The sequence below is a fragment of the Chroicocephalus ridibundus genome, chromosome 1 (genome assembly GCF_963924245.1).
Source record: "Chroicocephalus ridibundus chromosome 1, bChrRid1.1, whole genome shotgun sequence".
Classification (NCBI taxonomy): Eukaryota; Metazoa; Chordata; class Aves; order Charadriiformes; family Laridae; genus Chroicocephalus; species Chroicocephalus ridibundus.
Genome location: NC_086284.1, coordinates 18,540,103 through 18,559,559, shown reverse-complemented (window position 1 = coordinate 18,559,559; position 19,457 = coordinate 18,540,103). Strand labels below are relative to the sequence as shown.

The window sequence follows — 19,457 nt, the reverse complement described above, 5'->3', positions numbered from 1 at the left end:
CCCTGGTCTAAAGCTAGTAAGGCAACAGCAACTATTCTTGGGTGTCGGTGTGATGCTACCAGAGTACAGTATATGCTGTCCACAGAAGACATTGCACACTTACCCTATCCCACCAAGCACTGGATTTCTGTAGAGCAGGGTCAAAAAGAGCGTAGGTGTTTACCTTCAGATGAATTTTCATAGATGTATTTTGGAGTATTTTGATACTTGTGTATCTCTTAAAGCCTTTATTTAGTCTTTTCTTCTCTGCTGGCAGTTATTTATTTTCATGATTTCAGCATCACTAAAATAAGACCTTTCTGCTATTGTGTTGGTCCGTTCCAACCTGGACTCTGATACCCAAGATATGCCAAAGTGCAGAGAATTCACATCTTATCTGATGATAATTCTGGGATTTGGGGTCCTGAAAACTGCTAATAAGTCAGGATCAGAATGCCTTGAGTATGAAACCAAGGAGAATTCATGCAATTTTCCATTGGAAGATTTCCCATAGGTTTTTAAAAAATTGTTCATCACAGAAAAATGCGCTAAATAAAATGTAATTTGCTACTGATTGATTTCAGAATTCCTAAAGAATGCATGCAGAAAAATGTTTCAAGCCCTCATTGAAAATAGCTGATTCCTTCATACTGCATAGAGGAAAAATTATCCTAATTATCTGGTTTTTCCCTCCTATGCTTCGAGCAAGTCAACAGCTCTCCACAGTACTGACTCAGCTACAGCCTAAGAGACCCTGCAAAGACTTCTGAAAGTCATCAAAACTAGGCTTTTGAAGGCTGGTGAGCACAGCCTTCCCTCCAGTGAAAACCCTTTGCCAGGTCACCCCTTGCCATTTAAATTGAGCAGCTTAAATACTGAAGCTAATATGTGTAACGCTGTGATGGATATAATATGCTCTCTGCAGGACAGCCCCCCCACCCTGGTCCTTTAAATGCTGGTGCTTTCCCTCTCTGCCAGTCTCGTTACAAAGACTCATTTCTGTGTTGATAACGCAGTGGTGATAATAGGTATCAGCTCAATGCAGGGAGGAGGACTGTTGAGCCTGAGGGTAAATTTCATCTGTGCTAGAGCAAATTTTGTTCAGTCCCCTGGACATCTTCTCCTGGACATAGATGTCAGTTCCTGTGACCTGGGTCTGGGCCCTCTTTAATGACCAGTTTGTTACTGGAAGCCTTATTTCCTATGTTATCACAACTGAATTAAGGCTGAATTAAGCCTTTGAGTATTTTATTCCAACTCTGTCTAGAAATGCACCATCAGCAAATGCCATCCTAGTCCATGGCCAGCCTGTCCCGATAGGAGCCTGCTCATATCAGTAGCCATTGATATGGATCCCAACCAGTGATACAGGTTTTCCCCTGAAGAAATCTCATTAAACATGAAGGCAGAATATTTTCTGCTGTCGTCTTCCTTTGGTTAACTTTTCTTTCACATCACTCGCCTGAAAGGAATAGTAGCCAGATCACTCTTTGCATTATCTGTAAGCAAAGCTGATGGCAAAGGTCCTGATGAGAACATTTAGAGGAGTGGGGAACGCTTTGCTGCAAGAAGAATTAGACTGGGAGCCTGCAATGAGAAGGGGTGGCTTTGGAGAATGACAGTGGAGAAGAAAATATCATCTGTTAAAACAAAGAAATCCATATTCTCTGGACTTCTAAGTCCTTGTCCCAGACATTCAGAGTGTATTTTTTCTCCCAGTGCACGAGTATACCAGCAGCCCCATTGATTTTGTGCCTATATCAGGAGGATGATCTATACCTTTTTTTGGAGAGATGCTAGCTCTCTGGAGAGAACCACTGAGATTTCATGGCAAGATGTATCACAATTGCTAGAAAATCACAATTTATCTGCTAAATTCCCATTGACTGAGATAACATCTTGCCAGAAAAGTGAAGCTACTATGATTTTCTATTATAGTACTTGTGACATTTACGTACCCTTGCCTCTTGCATATCTGCCATGTGAATATCTCCAGGCCAGAATGTAAAGGGGCATGGTATTTACAAATAACAGCTTTTTCCACAATTTACTTTGTGTTGTTGACAAGGACTGAGTCACAGGAGGTATACAGTGTCTTTGTTGGAGGTTTTCACATGTTTGTAGTAAAGGACAAGCGTGGGTGCACTTAGGACCAGAGATGGTGTCAAACTATTAAACACGTGCATGAAAATCTGATGTGTTCACAAACACTACACTGTTATTTCAGTTCTCATTTGAGTTGTTCCTGTTTTCCTGTTTATATTTCTATTTGCAAATACCATTTGGGATGGGAACTCAACACAAGTTCACGTCCTCTAGTTCTGAATGAGTTATTGAGCTTTTGAACACTTAGTTGGTGAACAGAATCCTAATGAAAATAAAAAAGCAGAAAAGGAGGGAAAAAGAAATCAGAAAACTTCTATAGAAGTAAAACTCATTAAATCTGTTACTTTTATCTGTGTTATAATTGTGGAAAATGGATTTATGGAAGAGTTTTTTTGTTTTGTTTTAGCTTTACAAGCACAAGCTAGAAACAGCACTTAAACTCACAGTTGATAGTCTGTAAGTTATTTTTATGGTTGGCTTTACTACTTGTTTACATGACACATCTCACAGAGATAACAGGCATTTAAACATCAACCGACTACTGGCATTCAACGAAGCTCATTAGTTTTAATTGTATTTATTTGTATGCCTGTTATAGTAGCATTTACCAGCTGAAATTAATATTGCTTAGATTGATTTCTCTGTCTAAAAAAGAGTTATCTAGACTCTATCCATAAACAACACAGGCAACTTGAGAAAGCAAGTCACGCCACCTGTCCTAAATGGCCTTGTGAGGAAGGGATGAATCGCTCTCCAAAGACATTTCTCTACTGACCAGAGGAAGAGCCTTCCTTAAAGTGTTTGCCTTTTGTACGCCTGCAGTTAGGCAAAATGAGTTATGTCCATAATAACAAAAAAGCAGCTCATCATCTAAGTAAGCCAGGTATAAGCAGAGGAGGAAAGAGAGTGGCAGAAGTGGAATCTCTTACCCAAGGATCCAGCAGATCACTGACAAAGCACGCAACCACTCTTAAGCTTTCAGGCTGGTATTTTATTGCAAGCCTTCCCTTCACCTTTATAGTCAGTGTGAGCTCTGCTGTGGGAGTCAGTGGGAGCAGGATGAGAGCCTGGATGGCCACCTGTAATGATTTAAAATTGGTGGGTTTATGTTTATCTGTTCAGGAATCACTGCTATGCTTCACATATTTTCCAGCCAGTGTCACATCGCTTTGTGTTACTGACTGCCTGGGGAGCAGTATAAACCAGAGGAATGTCCCACTCAAACCTTACTAATGAAACTTCTTTTGCATTGCAGTTGACCTGGACAGATTGAATGATGATGTGAAACGTTACAGCTGCACGCCGAGAAACTACTCTGTCAATTTAAGGGAGGAACTGAAGCTGACAAATGTAGTTTTCTTCCCCCGCTGCCTCCTTGTCCAGCGGTGTGGAGGAAACTGTGGCTGTGGGACTTCAAACTGGAAATCCTGCACGTGCATGTCAGGGAAAACAGTGAAAAAATATCATGAGGTATTTTCACTCTTTTTTTTTTTTGGTACTTCTTTTGGGTATTTATTGCTTACATGGACTCTGAAGGCTTTTCTCAGAGCTGTGTGTGCTGCTTATATTGATGATCATGTTACATTACCATAATCATTATACAGTATCGTGTTATTGATTATCATGTTGGATCTGCAGTGCAAAAATCAACGGGCAAAAATCACTGACCGCAGTGAAGTGTCATCATTTGAGAGAGACCAGAGTGGTTGTGAGTGCCCCCTGTGTTCACCACTCTTCCTGAGGTGAAGGGTCTGTTTAGGCTTCCAGACAGGTTCAGGTAGCCTTAGAGTGGAGCCTAGACTTGGATAATGGCATTGCTCTTGCTGTCTATAGAATCATAGAATGTGTTGGGTTGGAAGGGACCTCTGAAGGTTATCTAGTCCAACCCCCCTGCAGTAGGCAGGGACATCTTCAACTAGATCAGGTCGCTCAGAGCCTCATCGAGCCTGGCCTTGAATGTCTCCAGGGATGGGGCCTCCAGCACCTCTCTGGGCAACCTGTTCCAGTGTTTCACCACCCTTGTTGTAAAGAACTTCTTCCTAATGTCTAACCTAAACCTATCCTGCTCTAGTTTAAAACCATTGCCCCTCGGGCTGTCGCTACATGCCCGCCCCAGCTTTCCTGTAGGCCCCGTTCAGGTACTGGAAGACCACTATAAGGTCTTCCTGGAGCCTTCTCTTCTCCAGGCTGAACAACCCCAACTATCTCAGCCCATCCATGCTACATACCAGCTTGGTACCTCGTGGAGCAGCATTCATACTTCCACTGCAGTAATCCCTAGAGAGACACACACCCACGCAGCCAACCTTCGGGAAGGCCTCATTTTAAATAAGTTTAATATTAATGTCTTTAATGCCACAACATCGCCCAGCGATTTGCATTGGAAGTGGTGAATGAGCGGAGTGGGAGGAGGTTATATATGTGTGAGAAAGGGGTGTTAACAGGTATTTATGGGTAAGTCAATTTAGAAGAGGCTGCAGAGAACTTTTGCGACCTCTCTATGTGGATGTCACCACAGCATCCCAGTGAACTTTGTTGCAAGAATGAGGCTTACGTTGGACTGATTTTTCCGAGCGAAGGACTGATACGATGAGAATGTATATACTACTGGAATTATTCTTTGTAGTAATACAGAGACATGTGTTCCTTGAGACATTTGACTGCACTTCCTCTTGTTTTGCACTATATCTTTTAAAGTTATGCCCATTCTTGGAAATGACAATTAAGTCACTTGTAAACTCTCTTCCCTTCCAGATTTAGGCCTGTAGAAAGCAGCTGAATCTTTCAGCCTTAGTTTTTTTCCCACTCAGCAATTTTTTACGAAGGCAAATTTTTTGCGAAGGCAAATTTTTTGCATAAGAATGAAGTCCACTGTATTTATTTTTAATTCATTCAGATGACATTTAGAGAGGGGAAAAAAACAAGGAAAGAGCATTTTATATTCTTGCCTCTAAATCAGTATTTTCAGAACCAAACATGAACAATGTTCACAAAAGTGAACATATCTAGGAAGGTTACTTGGTATTATCCTTTCAGTTGTCTGAAAGTAGGTAGCTGCATGCCATGCTGACTTAATTTCTGACACATATCTCTTATAAGATCCTGATTTACCACTTGGCTTAAGTCTCAAGTGAAAATGAACTTTATGGGCTTTAAATCTGGATGTGGTGTAGGCTCATACCATAAAGGCATTGACCTGGGAGACCCTAGGGCTGCGATAGCAGAAGGCCGTTGAAGGTCAGACCTTTGCTTCGCTCTAAGTAGTGTGGCTACTCTTTCCCAAGGTAAGGGATTTTTTCTCATAATTGATTGCAGAATACAGCGTGCTCCACATTAGCTTGGACTAGAGAATAGTTAATATTTTATCTAATTTTAAACAAGATGCAGGGGCTGACCCTGGTAATTACAGAGCGGAAAGCCTTATCTCAGTGGTAGAAAAGTTAATTGGAAAAAAATTAATAGGTATAAAACACCTAGATGACAATGAGCTGATAAAATGAACTCGGAATGCCTTATGTATGAATAAATATTTATACAGCATCACAACATTGTACAAGAATGCTAAAAGACCTGGCACCTTCTCCAGAGAGCGAACAGTTGACCAGACAAGATCTGACATGGATTAGAAACTGGTTAAGAGATAAAGAGCAAAGAGGTGGAAGAGATGAGCAATTTTCTACATAGCAAGTGGCTATCTGTAGGTGCCCCCTGCACGTGGATTAAATGTTATTTCATGTATGATTGATCTGGAGGGAGGTGAACAGAGAGGTGGCAGAAATGACAGCTAAAACAGGAGATAACGTACTTTGACAGCAGAGAAGGCTGCAAGGGATATCGGAAGGCCTATGTAACTACCTATAAATCCAGTTTATAAAAGCAGCAAGCATTAGGATGAGTAGTCTCAACTATTTATTCATGTAACACTGGATGTGTGAGGAGAGGAGGGAGAAACAAAGACTAAAGGTCGAGAGTGAATTGCCATGAAGATCTTCAGGAAAAGAGTTATTTCGTGCAGCGGTGACAGGAAAAAAACAAGTGACAGCCTTCTGCAGGAACAGAGGTGAACAGGTAATAAAGCAGCAAATACTATGGCTTGGATAAATTGGTGAGGTACTTAGACTGGGTTTTGACTGTTGGTGCTTAGAAGGACAACAAACAGGTGTAGAAAAGATATATAGAAGCAGAACACGTACATTAAAAGAGATACAGGAGAAGATACACATCCAAAACATGTGTGAGGAAAGTGGCTCAAAAGTTTTGGATAATTCCATTTAGAAAAAACTGGGAATAAGAGAGGACACGGCGAAAGACAGAAAACAGTGATTAGTACTTAAAGGAAAATCAGGTCCTCCTAAATATTCTTTTCCTTAAGAAAAGAACAAGAGAGAGATTGAAAGGGAACTAATTGAAAATGATAAAAAGGAATTTGATTTTGTTGCACAGTAAATCTGTATGGAATTTCAAGCCTTAAAATATGAGTGGTGCATAATTCAGAAGGATTCTGAGAGAACTAGAAGTAAAACATAAACTAAAGAATACTGGTTCACATCTGTACCAGAATATAAGCCAACTATTGGCAGTAGCTACAAAAAAAAAATCCTGATTATAAACATGTTATCAAGCACTTGTTTTCTATCAGGTGTTTGGGAGCATCTGGTGCTGGGACACCAGAATATCATGTTAACCAGGTATTGGTCACAACAAGGATGTCACAACTTATGACTGCCCCAAATTAATCACTAAATTCAGGAAATTCAATATTCGCACTAATATATCACTGCTAATTTATTTCACTCCTCCTTTGTTCTCTGAAAACCGTATGAATTCAAGACAGTGCTTCAGCTTTAACATTAAATGGCTTTTGTAAGTTTAAATTTAAACTTAATCCCTTAGGGATGAATTAACAGCTCACTGAGCAGAAATTTAGCCAAGTGGCTCCCATTAACATGAGTGGAAGTCATGCAGATAAATTCACATATGACATAGTAAAGACGTGTCCATTAATTTTAGTCCAAAATATTTTCCACTTTATTATTATTATTAGCCATGCACAGCTAATCAGTTTTATTCTTTATTCTCCTTTGACACTTAACTCTAATTTTATTTAAATGCCTGGCAGTAAAGGCACTGAGGAGGGACCTCTCAACATGCTGATTTTAGAACCATGGAGCTGGTTTACTCTTTTCAACGCCAATTTGAAACCCACTAACCTTAACCAAAAAGCCTTTAGTTGCTTAACAAAGGACAGAACTTCACACTTTATGAAATCCTCATCGCTGTTAATTTGGTTGAAAATCTCTGCCTTCTGCTGCAGGAGAACATAGGCCAGGTTCAAACACGAGTCTTAATTACTTTGATTTACTTGCAAAAGACACCAGAAGGAAGTATAAGGTGGTGGAGCAAAGAAGGTGTTTGTAGCAGCTAAAACTGAATCCCACAGACCCCGAGGCTGATTTTGCCTAAAGATTCTCCTGGAGCTTCATCTGCTGAGCTCCTGGACCCACCAGAGCTATTTGTCCTGCACATGGATATGCTTGTCCTCAGCAGTAAAAATGCGACTGGAAATCACTTAAAAGTTGTCTGGCATTTCCAAGCTACCTAGTATTTCTGGGTGAGAAAGCCAGGCAGACAGATTTTCCAGAAGCAATAGGCTTCTTTTTGGCTTTGTAGCCGGTGCCTTGCAGTGCCGGAGTAGCTGCATGCCAGCAGCTGTGGGGACACTAATGCCCAGAGTGTTGGTTGAGAGAGAGGCTTTTAGTCCAGAGAGACTTCAAGGTTATCTTCTCCTTATGCTCTTCATGTGTTTTTAGTTCCCCATGAGTTCCTATTCAAAGCTCACCGTACTCACCACCGAGCGCTCCCTCCTAGTATCACAGGACTAATTGCTGTCATGTGTAGCTTTTAATTTCCCTAAGCTGTGAGTGCTGCTCCAGTTCCCCGAACAGACTGTACAGCTCTTTCCTAGCACATCCAATTGTAAGAAGCAATGCAACAGCAGGAAAATGAGAAAATGAGAATGCCACGGTAAGGGCTGTCTTTTTCTTTGTTGCCCTGGGAAATGCTAATAATGAGATCTCGGGTCTTTTTTATAACCTGGAGGTTTGCCATAACTTTACCAAAATACTCGGCAGTTTCCAGAAGTAAATGGGTTCATAACTTGAGTAAATGGATAGTATTATGGGTGGGGTTTTTTTGCAGAAGTCTTGTGATTCTCTGTGGTTTTCCACGGCTTCTGGGTTTGCTTGAGACCAGAGCTCATGGACAAATAGTCATGATTTACCACATAGTGTCACGAACCCTGCAATCCAAACAGGAGAAGTGCTGGCAGTGTCTCAAAACGTCCCTCAGGCAGAGTCTACCATGAGTGATGCTGAGTTATGTCGCAGGGCTCCATGCAAGGGAAAGACAAAGCAATACATGGAAATGGATGCAGCACACCTTCATCAAATGCTCACATCCACTGCTGTCTGACTTGCTAAAGGGGAGCCGAAATGAAAGTGTGTTTTCCATTGCAGTGCATTTCTTTGGAAGTGCCTGGAGCTGCTCTTTAAAGAGAGGGGGTGGCTCTAAACCTGGAGATGACCCAGCCCAGAGGAGGTGTGGGGGAACTCAGGCCAGGACCCAATTCAGCTCGGGCTGCAGCTCTGCCATCTGCCCAGCATGCACGTACCTCAGAGAAACAAGAAATCGGCTTCCCCATCTCGTTGCTGTAACTGATGAGATGTGAAATGAGCTTCCGTGAGGAATAAATGCTCTTAAGGTAGCAACCAGAATTTGTCAGAGTGTATAAACCTCCACACACACAGTGCTGAGCAATACAGCTAAAAGGCATTTAAGGAAAAAAAGCAGAGTGGTGAAAGCTGATTGCATCTTTTACCCATACTTGTCTCTCCTGTAAAGACTGATGCATTTTTCACTCTCTTATGGTGCTTCTTTCTCCCCACCATCCTCCTCTTTTTGAAACATTATACCTCCGTTCGCATTTCATGTTGACTGGAGCTTGTCTGGTGCCTTCACAGGACATACAGGCAATTAATTATCAACCACAAGGTTTAGATTAGTGTTAGGGTGGCTACTTCACAACCTCTTGCTGCCCTGAGAGAGGTAACAGGCACCTCAGAGTACCTACACAATACTAAGTCTTTGCACAAGTTGCTGGGGCATAGAAACAGCTTTAACTGGACCCAACATTGTAAAGGGAAAATAAGACAGCAGGCAATATTACTGGGGAGAAAAGAACAGGGGAGAAAATAAAAAGGTGATATGGGACTTCAGTAAGACAGCGGAGTTGTTTCAATGGAGTTAAGAAATGCAACTAATACAATTTGCTGTTGTGGGGTCTTTTTTTCTTCTTCTTTTCTTCTCTTTTTTTCTTTTTTTTCTTTCTTTTTTCCTTTTTTTTTTTCAGAGAAATGAGAAGCAAACCTTAAGGAAGCGCTTGAGAGAGCAGTTGATAATTCTCACTCTGTCTTTACACAGGGAAACATAAGATAACTGGACAAAATTATACAAATGCTGCTGATACAACAAAGTAAATTTTCTAAGGGATTAAAAAGAGCTAGTGTCATCAAACCAGTGTGCAAGAAATATGGTCTGTTTGTTCTGCATCCTGGAGTTGATAGTACATGTATAAAGGAGATAAAAGGTTGTTATGGTAATAAAGGCACAGAATTAACCTGACAAAAGAGTTAATGCATATTATACAAGAAGTAGCAGTGGTATTTATTTGGAATGCAAAGGAAACAGAATGAGTCAGAAACAACTGCTAGGCCACAGGATGAGCAGAGAGAGCACAGAGGTGCAGTGAGAGAAAAAAGGTTCATTTTTCACTACATGAAAATGAAAGTTTTTGGGATGACATCTGGAAGTTAAGCAAGTGAGACATCCTGTGATACATGTGTGGGCAGAGAGGTAATATGAGAAGGGGGAACACCTGTATCTGGGCAGTGAAAAAGCAAAAGCTGGAGCCATAATGTGGGACAAGATCACCAAAAGTGAGGGTCTTGTTGATGTCACACGTGTCAAAAACATCGTAGCTTTAGTGACTCTTTTAGATGCCTGAGTTTTAAACCAATTAAAATTTTTCACGTTTGCTGTGTTAAAACCAGGTGCTTCTTATTCATACAAATTAAAAAATAGGATCAGTAATCCCATCTACATTTAATAATCCCTTAGTTTGAATGCTACCACTGATCAGCAAATGAACTCTTTTTTTCTTGTTCCCGTTATCCTGTAATTCTCTCTGGTACAAAAGAATACAGCTTTGGGTCTGTGGTGTTATTTTAGGCTATGTTCCTACTAGAATAAAGGTTCTTATGCTAAATTATGAACCACATTCCCATAATGCTTGGTTTCTTATGCTCAGAGCACAGCTAAACTGTGTGTGACCTTTGGATTAGATTAGATAACTTTCAAAAATTGTGGAGTAAGGTTTTTCATCTGTATCAGAACTTGGATCTGTGTTGAATGTTTTGCACTTCTGATGCTTCCTCTTTCATGAATCTCAGACAAATATAATTTGGTTTGCATGCTAGAATGATGGTATTTTTAGATGAGCAGAAGGAGATTAGATAATGCTGCATAACAGGATTTTAAAATAAATTCTGCAAAGTACAAATTGCGCTATCTAAAATAGCATCCAGAGTTGCTCTCCAACCTCTGTCACTGGAATATGAAGCTAACCAGATATTTGCTAAGCCGTAGTCATGTTATTGATTATCTGTGGTCTTCTTAAGCTAATCGGGAAAAAAAAAAAAAAAAAGCTGATTTTTGAGTGAAGCTTCAGATTTCTATTAGTGTTTAAACTACTGGTCAAGAATTTAACAAAGAATGTTACTGTTGTTCCTAATAAGTAAATGATAAGTAAAAAATGGCTATAAGCAACTGGATACCACTTATTTTTTTATTACTTTAAGAAGTGTTGACTGAGTTTCCTATTACTCTTTGCTTTTTATTAAAACAGAAATCAGCCATCGTGGACTGTCATGGCTAAATGTTGCCTGATATATGGCTAGGACCATCAGCGAATGCCGGAGGGAGTGATTCACCTCATTTGGCTCTACCCATCCAAAGCTGCGAGTCCAGCCTTTGGGCTCCTTTCCTAGTTATCAGAGCTAGCCCCACCAGGGGTGGGTGTTTCAGGTGAATCATTCTCTGGAGTCACCTCTTTGTTGCTGCTTCTACTGGAGAAATGCTAGGTATGGGTCAGGGTGAAGAGGTTCTCTCCAGCTGGGTCCTTTCCTAGCAGTCATCACTGCTCAGCTCTCCTCAGCCCCTGACCATGAAGTGCTCTTACAGATCTGCTGAGATCAGAGGGGCCGCCGGGCCATCAGCCCTGACCCCCTGTGCTCCACAGGCCACTGGAGAGTACCCTGTTGCCCCCAAAACGAGACCCAAACTTCTACTGTATACTTGCTGGAAAGGCGGCCGTTTTCTCATGTCCTCAAATAGACTGGAAACCCCACAGTTCCGTGGAGGGCTGTCCAGGCGATGAGTTGGCGTGACTTAGACAAGCTTGCCCGAATTCCAGTTTGAGTTTTTCTGGCTTCAGCTTCCAGACGCTTTTTTCAGTGACGGCTTTGCCCTCTGATTTAAAAAGTCCTTCAGAAGCTGGCATCCAAATTCAATGCACGATCAATGAGCAAGATCCCTGGCAGGGAAATGCATGTAAGCATTTTCTTTATATTTCCTTCACTACCACCCCCAAGGAAAATTATGCGATGGCCACAGTCACCTCACCTTGAAACCTCTCAGATGGTCAAGCATATCTACAAGTAAAATGCCATCCAGCATGTTGGTGTGCTCACCTGGAGTTGTCTGCACAAGAAATGCTACAAGGCCCTGATGTCCTTTTTTGTATTACCTATAAAAAACAAATCAGCTCAGAAGCTAAGTCCCCTGTCTTGATTTTTTTTTTTTATTGCTTTAATAGTTTTATGACCATAATTATCTCAGTGTTTGACGAGGGGGACATGGTTGTAGTCATATACTCTTTGTGAAGCAGTGATCTGAACAGCTGAGGCACCACATTTTGATGAGTAGTGACAGACTTTGTTCCTTTAATTTGAAAACTGCAAGGTTATTCTTCTTTTTCGCCCACACAAAAGAAGCCTTTTGAGCATTCCAAACCTTCCTCACATCCATATTTTCTTACAGCTACTGATCCCATCAAAAAAGGAGCAATAAACTGTCCTGAACAAAATTTCTTTGAACTGTTTTCATTAATTCAGTAGTTCCTCACCTTTAAGGACCTGACCATGTAATGAATAAACAGCAGCTATTTTCAGAATAAAGGGTTTTCTTTCAACTACTGTGGTCACCAGAAATGGCCTTACTTCCTGATTCTTTTCAATTCCCTTGTTTTTAGCTGAAACTAAAACTATTAGATGGAAGCTAGACGGAGAGCTTTGAACATCAGTTCTGTGATCAGCTATTAAAGCAGTCCAATTTCAGCTGTGTTCAAACACTGCTTTCCCGTCTTGTCTGGGGAAGCGCCTGCCAATTCATTTTTCTACTCTTATCAGCAAAGCCCATATACTGTGCTCATGTTTCTTAATATAAAACACAGGGAAAATCCCCAAGCTGTCAGGAGGTCTGCAAGCTTAAGTACAGCCCACATCTTTGCTCTCATCCCATTGCATGCTTTCATTTGCTCTCAATTGAAAAAAGCAGATCTACCTACCCATGATCTTGCAAAGTGCCAATCGTCTGAATTTGTCAGACTTTGATGAAAGGCTTCTTTAAATAAAGAATTTTATCATGGGTTCAGCATCAGCAGCTGTACTTTATTTTGAAAGTATGTTTTCTTAAAAAAAGCATCTCTGAAGATGTTGTCTATTTTCAGTTCTGTAATAATTGTAGCAACCTGATTGGGTTCAGTTCCTCTGTGTTTTCGATGACAGTGTGGTTCAGTGAATTGTCCTGGTGTCCATCAGGATTTATGGCATATAGTGAGGCAATCAATGTTTGAAATCAATTCAAAACCATTATAATTTTGTTGCTTTTAAAAAACAAAACAAAAAACAACATATGTCTGCATTTCTAACAGGGAAAAGTAATTATATCTTCCCAACACGTTAAAGCAACATGTCTGTACCTTGCTTAGGCACACTTATTCCTCTCAGTATTGCATAGGTTAAACATAAATTTTATCGCAAAAGGGAGGACAAAATAATAGACTGTGTTCAGTGCTTATCACTTTTGTGACATCCCATGACCTTCCTACCCTCTGGGCATTAATGGTAGAGAACGAGTGGTCTCATCCCGAAGGCTGCTTACCTGTCTGCTCTTCCCCACCTGGTCTATACAGCATCCGTGATTAACCTTTCATTCACATTTACTTTTGGGGACTTCCTAATTGTGTTGAAATTGCTAATACTTTGTTGATCTAGTATGCAGCCCCTTATTCCCCCTCCTTTCCGAGACCATCTCAATTCATCTAGGGTTTTGGATGTCAAAGCACAGAAAGTGCTTACAAAAATTAGGATTATTAATTGAGTAACAGTATGATCTGTTAGCTAGGGGATCTCTTATTCAGGGCAGAAGTGTGGGAGTTTCTGTGGTTGAGAAGCTAAAGATGTTTAGGTCCCACTTCCCACTTTGGGACCTATGACCAGTGGCTTTGGCAGGTCATAGACAAGACAGACTTCTCTCCATCTTTGAACAAGCAAGACAAATCTAGGTGATCTACCAGTCACTCGGCCAAGCTAGTATGAGTCACAACAGCCTGCCAAGAGGTGAGATGTGTTAGCTCTGGTACCCTACCAGTGCATGGTTTCTGGACTCAAGTGCTTGAGGCCACAGAGAGCAGAACTGTCCCACCTGCCTACCACCAGCTGTGGAGCTGCAGCCTTGCTTTCTGTGTGTCCTGCTCCCCATCAGCAAATTAGGGATTTTAAAAGGAAAAGGACCATGTAATGCCACTGGTAGTTTTTCTACTGATGTGTTGCAGGGCCTTGAGGAAATCAGTTTCAGATTCTCCATCTATACAAGTTTGACAATGATGCATATCTTTCTGTGCAATGCACTGTGAGATTTGGGAAGAAAAATGCTGTAGGAGAGTTAAAGTGGTCTTAGTCTTAACTCATTTGTTGTACCTAATCCAAACTAGTATTTGAGCTTCAGGGCAGAAACTGGAAATTAGTGTCTCATTTGTTAAACTACTGTAGGCCCATCAACAGCAAACTAATGAAGCAAAACAGGATTTCCTCCCTTCAACGTGTGCCCCTGTGCTAGTTGGGGTGTGAGCTCTTACACAGTAACTCAGCCTCCAGCAGTGGGCTGGCAAAGCACGACCCTGCAAGCCGCCATCCTCCTCTGCTCTTTCCAGTCCATCGTCTACGTACTTACACTATCACAGAAGATTGGATAGGACTCAACGTTATGGCTGTTTTCCACATATCCATAAGACCATTTTCAGGGAATCATAGATTCATATAATAATATGTGTTTGGAGGCAGCTCTGGCAGTCATTTAGCCTAATCTCCCATTCAAAGCAGAATTTTTAAGTTAGATGAGGTTGCTCAGGGCCCTGTCCTGTTAATATTTACTATCTTCAAGGTTTCCACAACCTCTCTGGGCAACCTGCCTCAGTGTTTAACCACTCTCAGTATTTTCTTCCTTATACTGAAAATAGGATTTCTTTTGTTACAACTTGTATACATTGCCTCTTGTTCATCTTCTTCATATCCTACAACCCTTTTTTTTAAGGGTCTTGGGGTTATCTTGCCTAGACAGAATTTTTTCAGAAGCCTCTTAAATGATGCATCGTTCCCTAGGAAATAATTTTTCGTTTGCTTGTTTTTTTCACATTATTGACAGTAAATTCTTAAGAAATTACTGAAAATGAGGCAGAGATTTTTAAGGCAAGCCAACAAAAGTCACATTCCAGAGAAACTTGATGGGATCTAGCACATATTTTCCACAAGCTCCATTCTGCCTCCCACAGGCATTTCAGTTTTGGACCAGTTCTAATGATAAGTGCTTCAGAAATTTCAAATTGCATAAAAAAATGTTCCTTGCTCTTTAGAGCAGAAATATTATACAAGTGAGAGAAGGGGCAGAGCAATTCAAATATGTATGGGACTGCAAAGACGAGCCAAAGGAAACACACTTGATAATTTGCATGCAAAGAAGCAACTCTGGACACGGTTAGGGAACTGCATGATATAAGGATACCTGATGTAGGAAATAATCCAGTCTGTCAAAGCTCCAGGACAAACAGTACAGCAGGATGTCACAGAGTGGAAAGAAAAAGCTGGAAGTAAAACAAAAATGTTTCCAAATTAATGCTGGTCAGGGCCATTAAGGGTTGTTGGTGCTCTCAGGGACCCAACACTCTCATCCTCAAATTTCTTACAGCGTTTTCTAATCAATGCATTTCTGTTGGTCCTCCCAGGTGCTGAAATTCATCCCTGAGGCTGGGCATCCCCGAAGAAAAGGCAGAACCAGGAACAACATGGCCTTAGTAGATATACAGCTGGATCACCATGAGCGTTGTGATTGTATCTGCAGTTCAAGACCACCACGATAAGAAAAAATAAAAAGAAGAGAAAAAAACCAAGGCACACTAATTGCAGGTTACCGGACGTTTACTTTTAAGCAGGATTGCTCTGAGGACCTTCACTCACTAATCATTTGAACTTTGCTACTAGCCTGCCTTTGCAATTAGCAAAAATGATCGCTGTGTTACAGCGTAGCCATGCTGAGTAGTGCCATGGCAGCTAAACAGGTATATCGTACATTTATGTATCAGCATCCAAGAATATAGGATTATGGTTATCTGTAGCTAGATTCTGAGGGTTGAGATTTTCAAAGCTCGCTTATAGTCCTTAGGCACACAATGCCCACTCAAATGAAATACCAGTTGTGTAGGTATTTGTGGTAGCTGGCAATGAAATAGCATTGTGTTGCTGTTTCTCACTCACCAGTTCCTACACTCAAATTCTGCTGCCATTTCTACCTGCTCAGCTCTTCTGACAGTCTGTAGAGTTTTGTGGGTATAAATGAAGAGAGAATTTGAGCCTTTATGAGTGTAAAATGGTTTGTCCTGATCCAAGAGGGAATTTCCCAATGTTGTGGCCCAACAGAGTGAGATATAATGAGGAAAATCCATCACTACGTGAAATAACACGCCAGTAGAGTCAGATCTCACTGTTTGTACACAAGCAAATTGTGTGCTTGAGTTAGTAGGTGCTTTGCATAAGCTGGGACACTGGTGGTGGTAGTGGGGTGCGGAGGCTGGTACTTTTTCCTTGGTGACTCCCCGGGAGCCATCGCCCAGGTGCTTCTGCAAGAAGGGGCTCCTACCAGGTCCCCAAGTAAATCCCCGTGGGATGGGGCTGATTCTGGTCTCCACCTGCGTGGTCTGGACTCCTGCCCCTTGCCCAGAGCTGCCCACAGTTGCCCAGGAGGAGCCCCCTCGACACGAAAAGAGAGAAACTGCCCTCCCCTTGTGTACTCCTCGCTGCAGGTCGAGGAGTGCCGTGTTCCCCCTGTGCAGGCAATGAAGATAGGGCACTTGTTTGTTGAAAATATTGATTTGTTTTGCAGTTGTGTTACTGGGAAACAAAACTGTGCTTGAGATTTAATTATCGTTATTTGGTTTGGGGTTTGTTTGTTTGTTTGTTTTAAATATGGATTATTATAACTGCGTCATATATGCATTAATCTTAGTTATCTGAGGTTAGTTGTCTCATTTCAGCTCTGTGTATTGCCATGGTTAAACTGTTGACAGTGAATTTCTTTTTGATTGCATTTTGCTGAGGCATATTAACTCATTAAGCAATGTCTGTCTGTCATGGAAAATGTGCATCATTTATTAACTTCCAGAAGAATATTATTAAATGCCACCTCATAATAAAATAAGCACTTTAAAAGCTACAACATATCTTCCTATGCCTTTTAAAATATTACGAAAGTGCTCTAGCTGAAAAAGGAAGAAAAAAAATCCTTCCAAACTAGCTTTTAAAGGATTTTAAATGCTGCTCCAAAAATGTAAAATACAGGAGGATTTCATTCAGGCAAAGAATTGGAGTTTTGATCATGAATGCAACAGAGAGAATGAAGCGGCACGTTTAATGGCTGAGGTTTTATATTTAATAGCAGACGTAGGCTACATCAATTTGTCTTGTTCATGTTGCCTCTTAACGCTTCTGTCTCTCTGAAAGAGCAAAGTAGTTTGACAATAGTGCGTTAATAATTAGTGGAAAGTGGCATGTGCTATAATACAATATTGAGAGCCTTCAAGTCAGTATGTTTTAGCAACCTACAATTTTGTAACAAAAGTGCCCTAGTGTTCTGACTTACCCTCTTTATCAGATCAAGTATTTTATAAGTGCTTTTTTATAATTTTAGCAAAACTTTACTGAAACATCCCTTAGAAATGTTGTATTACTTTCTTTTCTGTACTTTAACCTTTGAGATTCAAAAAGTGTGGGGTTTTTATTATTTATGTTAATTTTTCCTCTCTGGCTCCCAGATGTCTATTTAAAAATGCTCCTGAATGCTGATTTGGGAAGTGATTCATCATTTTTCAAAGCAATTCACATTAAAAGAACAGCACTGTAACCAAAGATTGACAGCTTCGTTTCATAGTTCAGGACTGTTTAAAGAAGACTTCATTCTTTTTCTGTCTCTAGTTTAATAACAACATTGACCCCGTCCTTCCATAATTTTCAGCTAATTTTGGAAGAAATTTGCATGCAAGACCTTGGCAGTACTGCTTGTTTTTGAGACAGTGCACTCCAATGTATGTTCCTGAATGAATTATGCCCAAATTATGCCTAAGCACTCTTGGCCTCATAGTCAGCGTTGTAGGAAGCATCGGTTTCGTATGGCTTTGTGCTTTGAGTGGTCCTTCAATTCCCACCCCAGGGGAAAACGTGCACTAGGGCATCCACTGCGCCTGGTGGCTCCCGTGCACCTCTGCCTGCTCTCCCAGTCTCCACCCCAGGAGCCATGTGCTGGGACGGGTATCGACACCTCCTAATTTGGGGGATCCAGCCTCATCTGGGAGCCTGAGTTAACCACTACACGCACTTGGGAGAGAGAGGTTCTTCCAAAGGGTGCCTTAGCCCCCAGGTTGAAATTGCCCAACATGGGAGCTTTTCTTTCTCTCTTTTGATGACGTAGAAAGCTCAGAAAAATGATTTGGGCATCTAAGTGAGATACACAAAGGCAGAAGGTGTGATTACTCATTTTAAAGACTGAACAGCTAATAGTTTATCTAACTGAATTAGGTACAGGCAGCAGGGTCCAGCAGAAAAAATCAGCTGTAAAGTAAAAAGAGCTTGCTTAATGTTGGGCTTACTTTCTAGGCTAAACTTACCACAAAATTTAAAGTATTACTCCTTGGAAACTTAGTAATGAATGGGACTACTCACTGCTTCCTACAGACAGAATGCTCCCGGCCAGCGCAGGTGAGTCAAGGATGGGCTTTATGTGGCAGTGTGGGGTGATAACATACATGTGAACTAGGAAAAATTCCTAAAAACCTGAGCCCTGAGCTGCAGTGACCCTGGTGAAACCAAATACCAGCAAAACTTTTCCTTTTTATTTATTAGCAGAAATCACCAAGATGTTTTCCCATACCTTTATTTTCTCTTTTGACTATGTAAAATATGTTATTTTGTTTATATGCTATTATAACACAAAAAGCAAAAATATTTAAAAAACTAATCTGGTTCATTTTTATTGGTGGAATTGGAACCCCCCAAAATAAATACATTTTCAAAGGAAATTGAGAAAGATTCCTAATTTCAAACGACTCGCTAGCTTTTTATTTACTGTATTCTTCTGGGATAGAGCCTACTTTCTCAAGTGCAATCTATATATATATATTTTTTGTTGTTGTTATCTCAGTTAAATGCAGCTTTCCTAGCAGTATTTTTTACTTTATGCAGTATGTAATGTGTCTTATCTTGATGAAAAAATAAATACTGCTTTTGAACGAAGATACTCTGAGTGATTATTCAGAATTCGGGTGAACTAAAAGCCATGATTTACTGGAAGACATTTCCACAACATGACACCATCCGTGCTAGGTGTCCTTGTGAATTTTAGCAGTCGTTTCCAGGAGCATCGGGGAAGTACCGAAGTGCAATTTTGGGATAATCGAGTTTGAACCCCCGAGCTGGAAGAAGCTGACAGCTTCTTTGCAAAGCAGCAGCAGCAGCGTGACAGCAGCACAGCATTTCTGATCACCGGATTAGGGCTCTCTCCCAGACTCGGTGCTGGTCTCAGCCCCCGCAGGCTTGGCTCGGCTCCAGCAGAGATGTCCTCACTTGTCCTACTGAAGCTGCTCTTTACTAGTAAAGGAAGCTCCTGCTGGAGCTCTGCGTCTCGCCTGAATGAGGGCAGAGCTAAGCATCCAA

General features: G+C 41.0%; 1 protein-coding gene across 2 annotated transcripts in view; it reads left to right on the top strand.

Moving 5' to 3' along the window:
• Positions 1 to 19,003, top strand: part of PDGFD (platelet derived growth factor D) — a 142,304-nt gene extending 123,301 nt beyond the window's left edge. For both annotated transcript variants that reach the window (XM_063330052.1, XM_063330042.1), the window contains exons 6-7: positions 3,341 to 3,555; positions 15,482 to 19,003. In XM_063330052.1, coding sequence (XP_063186122.1) covers positions 3,341 to 3,555; positions 15,482 to 15,616 — 350 coding nt within the window. In that variant the 3' untranslated portion in view covers positions 15,617 to 19,003. The remainder of the gene's footprint in view (positions 1 to 3,340; positions 3,556 to 15,481) is intronic.
• The last annotated feature ends 454 nt before the right edge of the window (positions 19,004 to 19,457 follow it).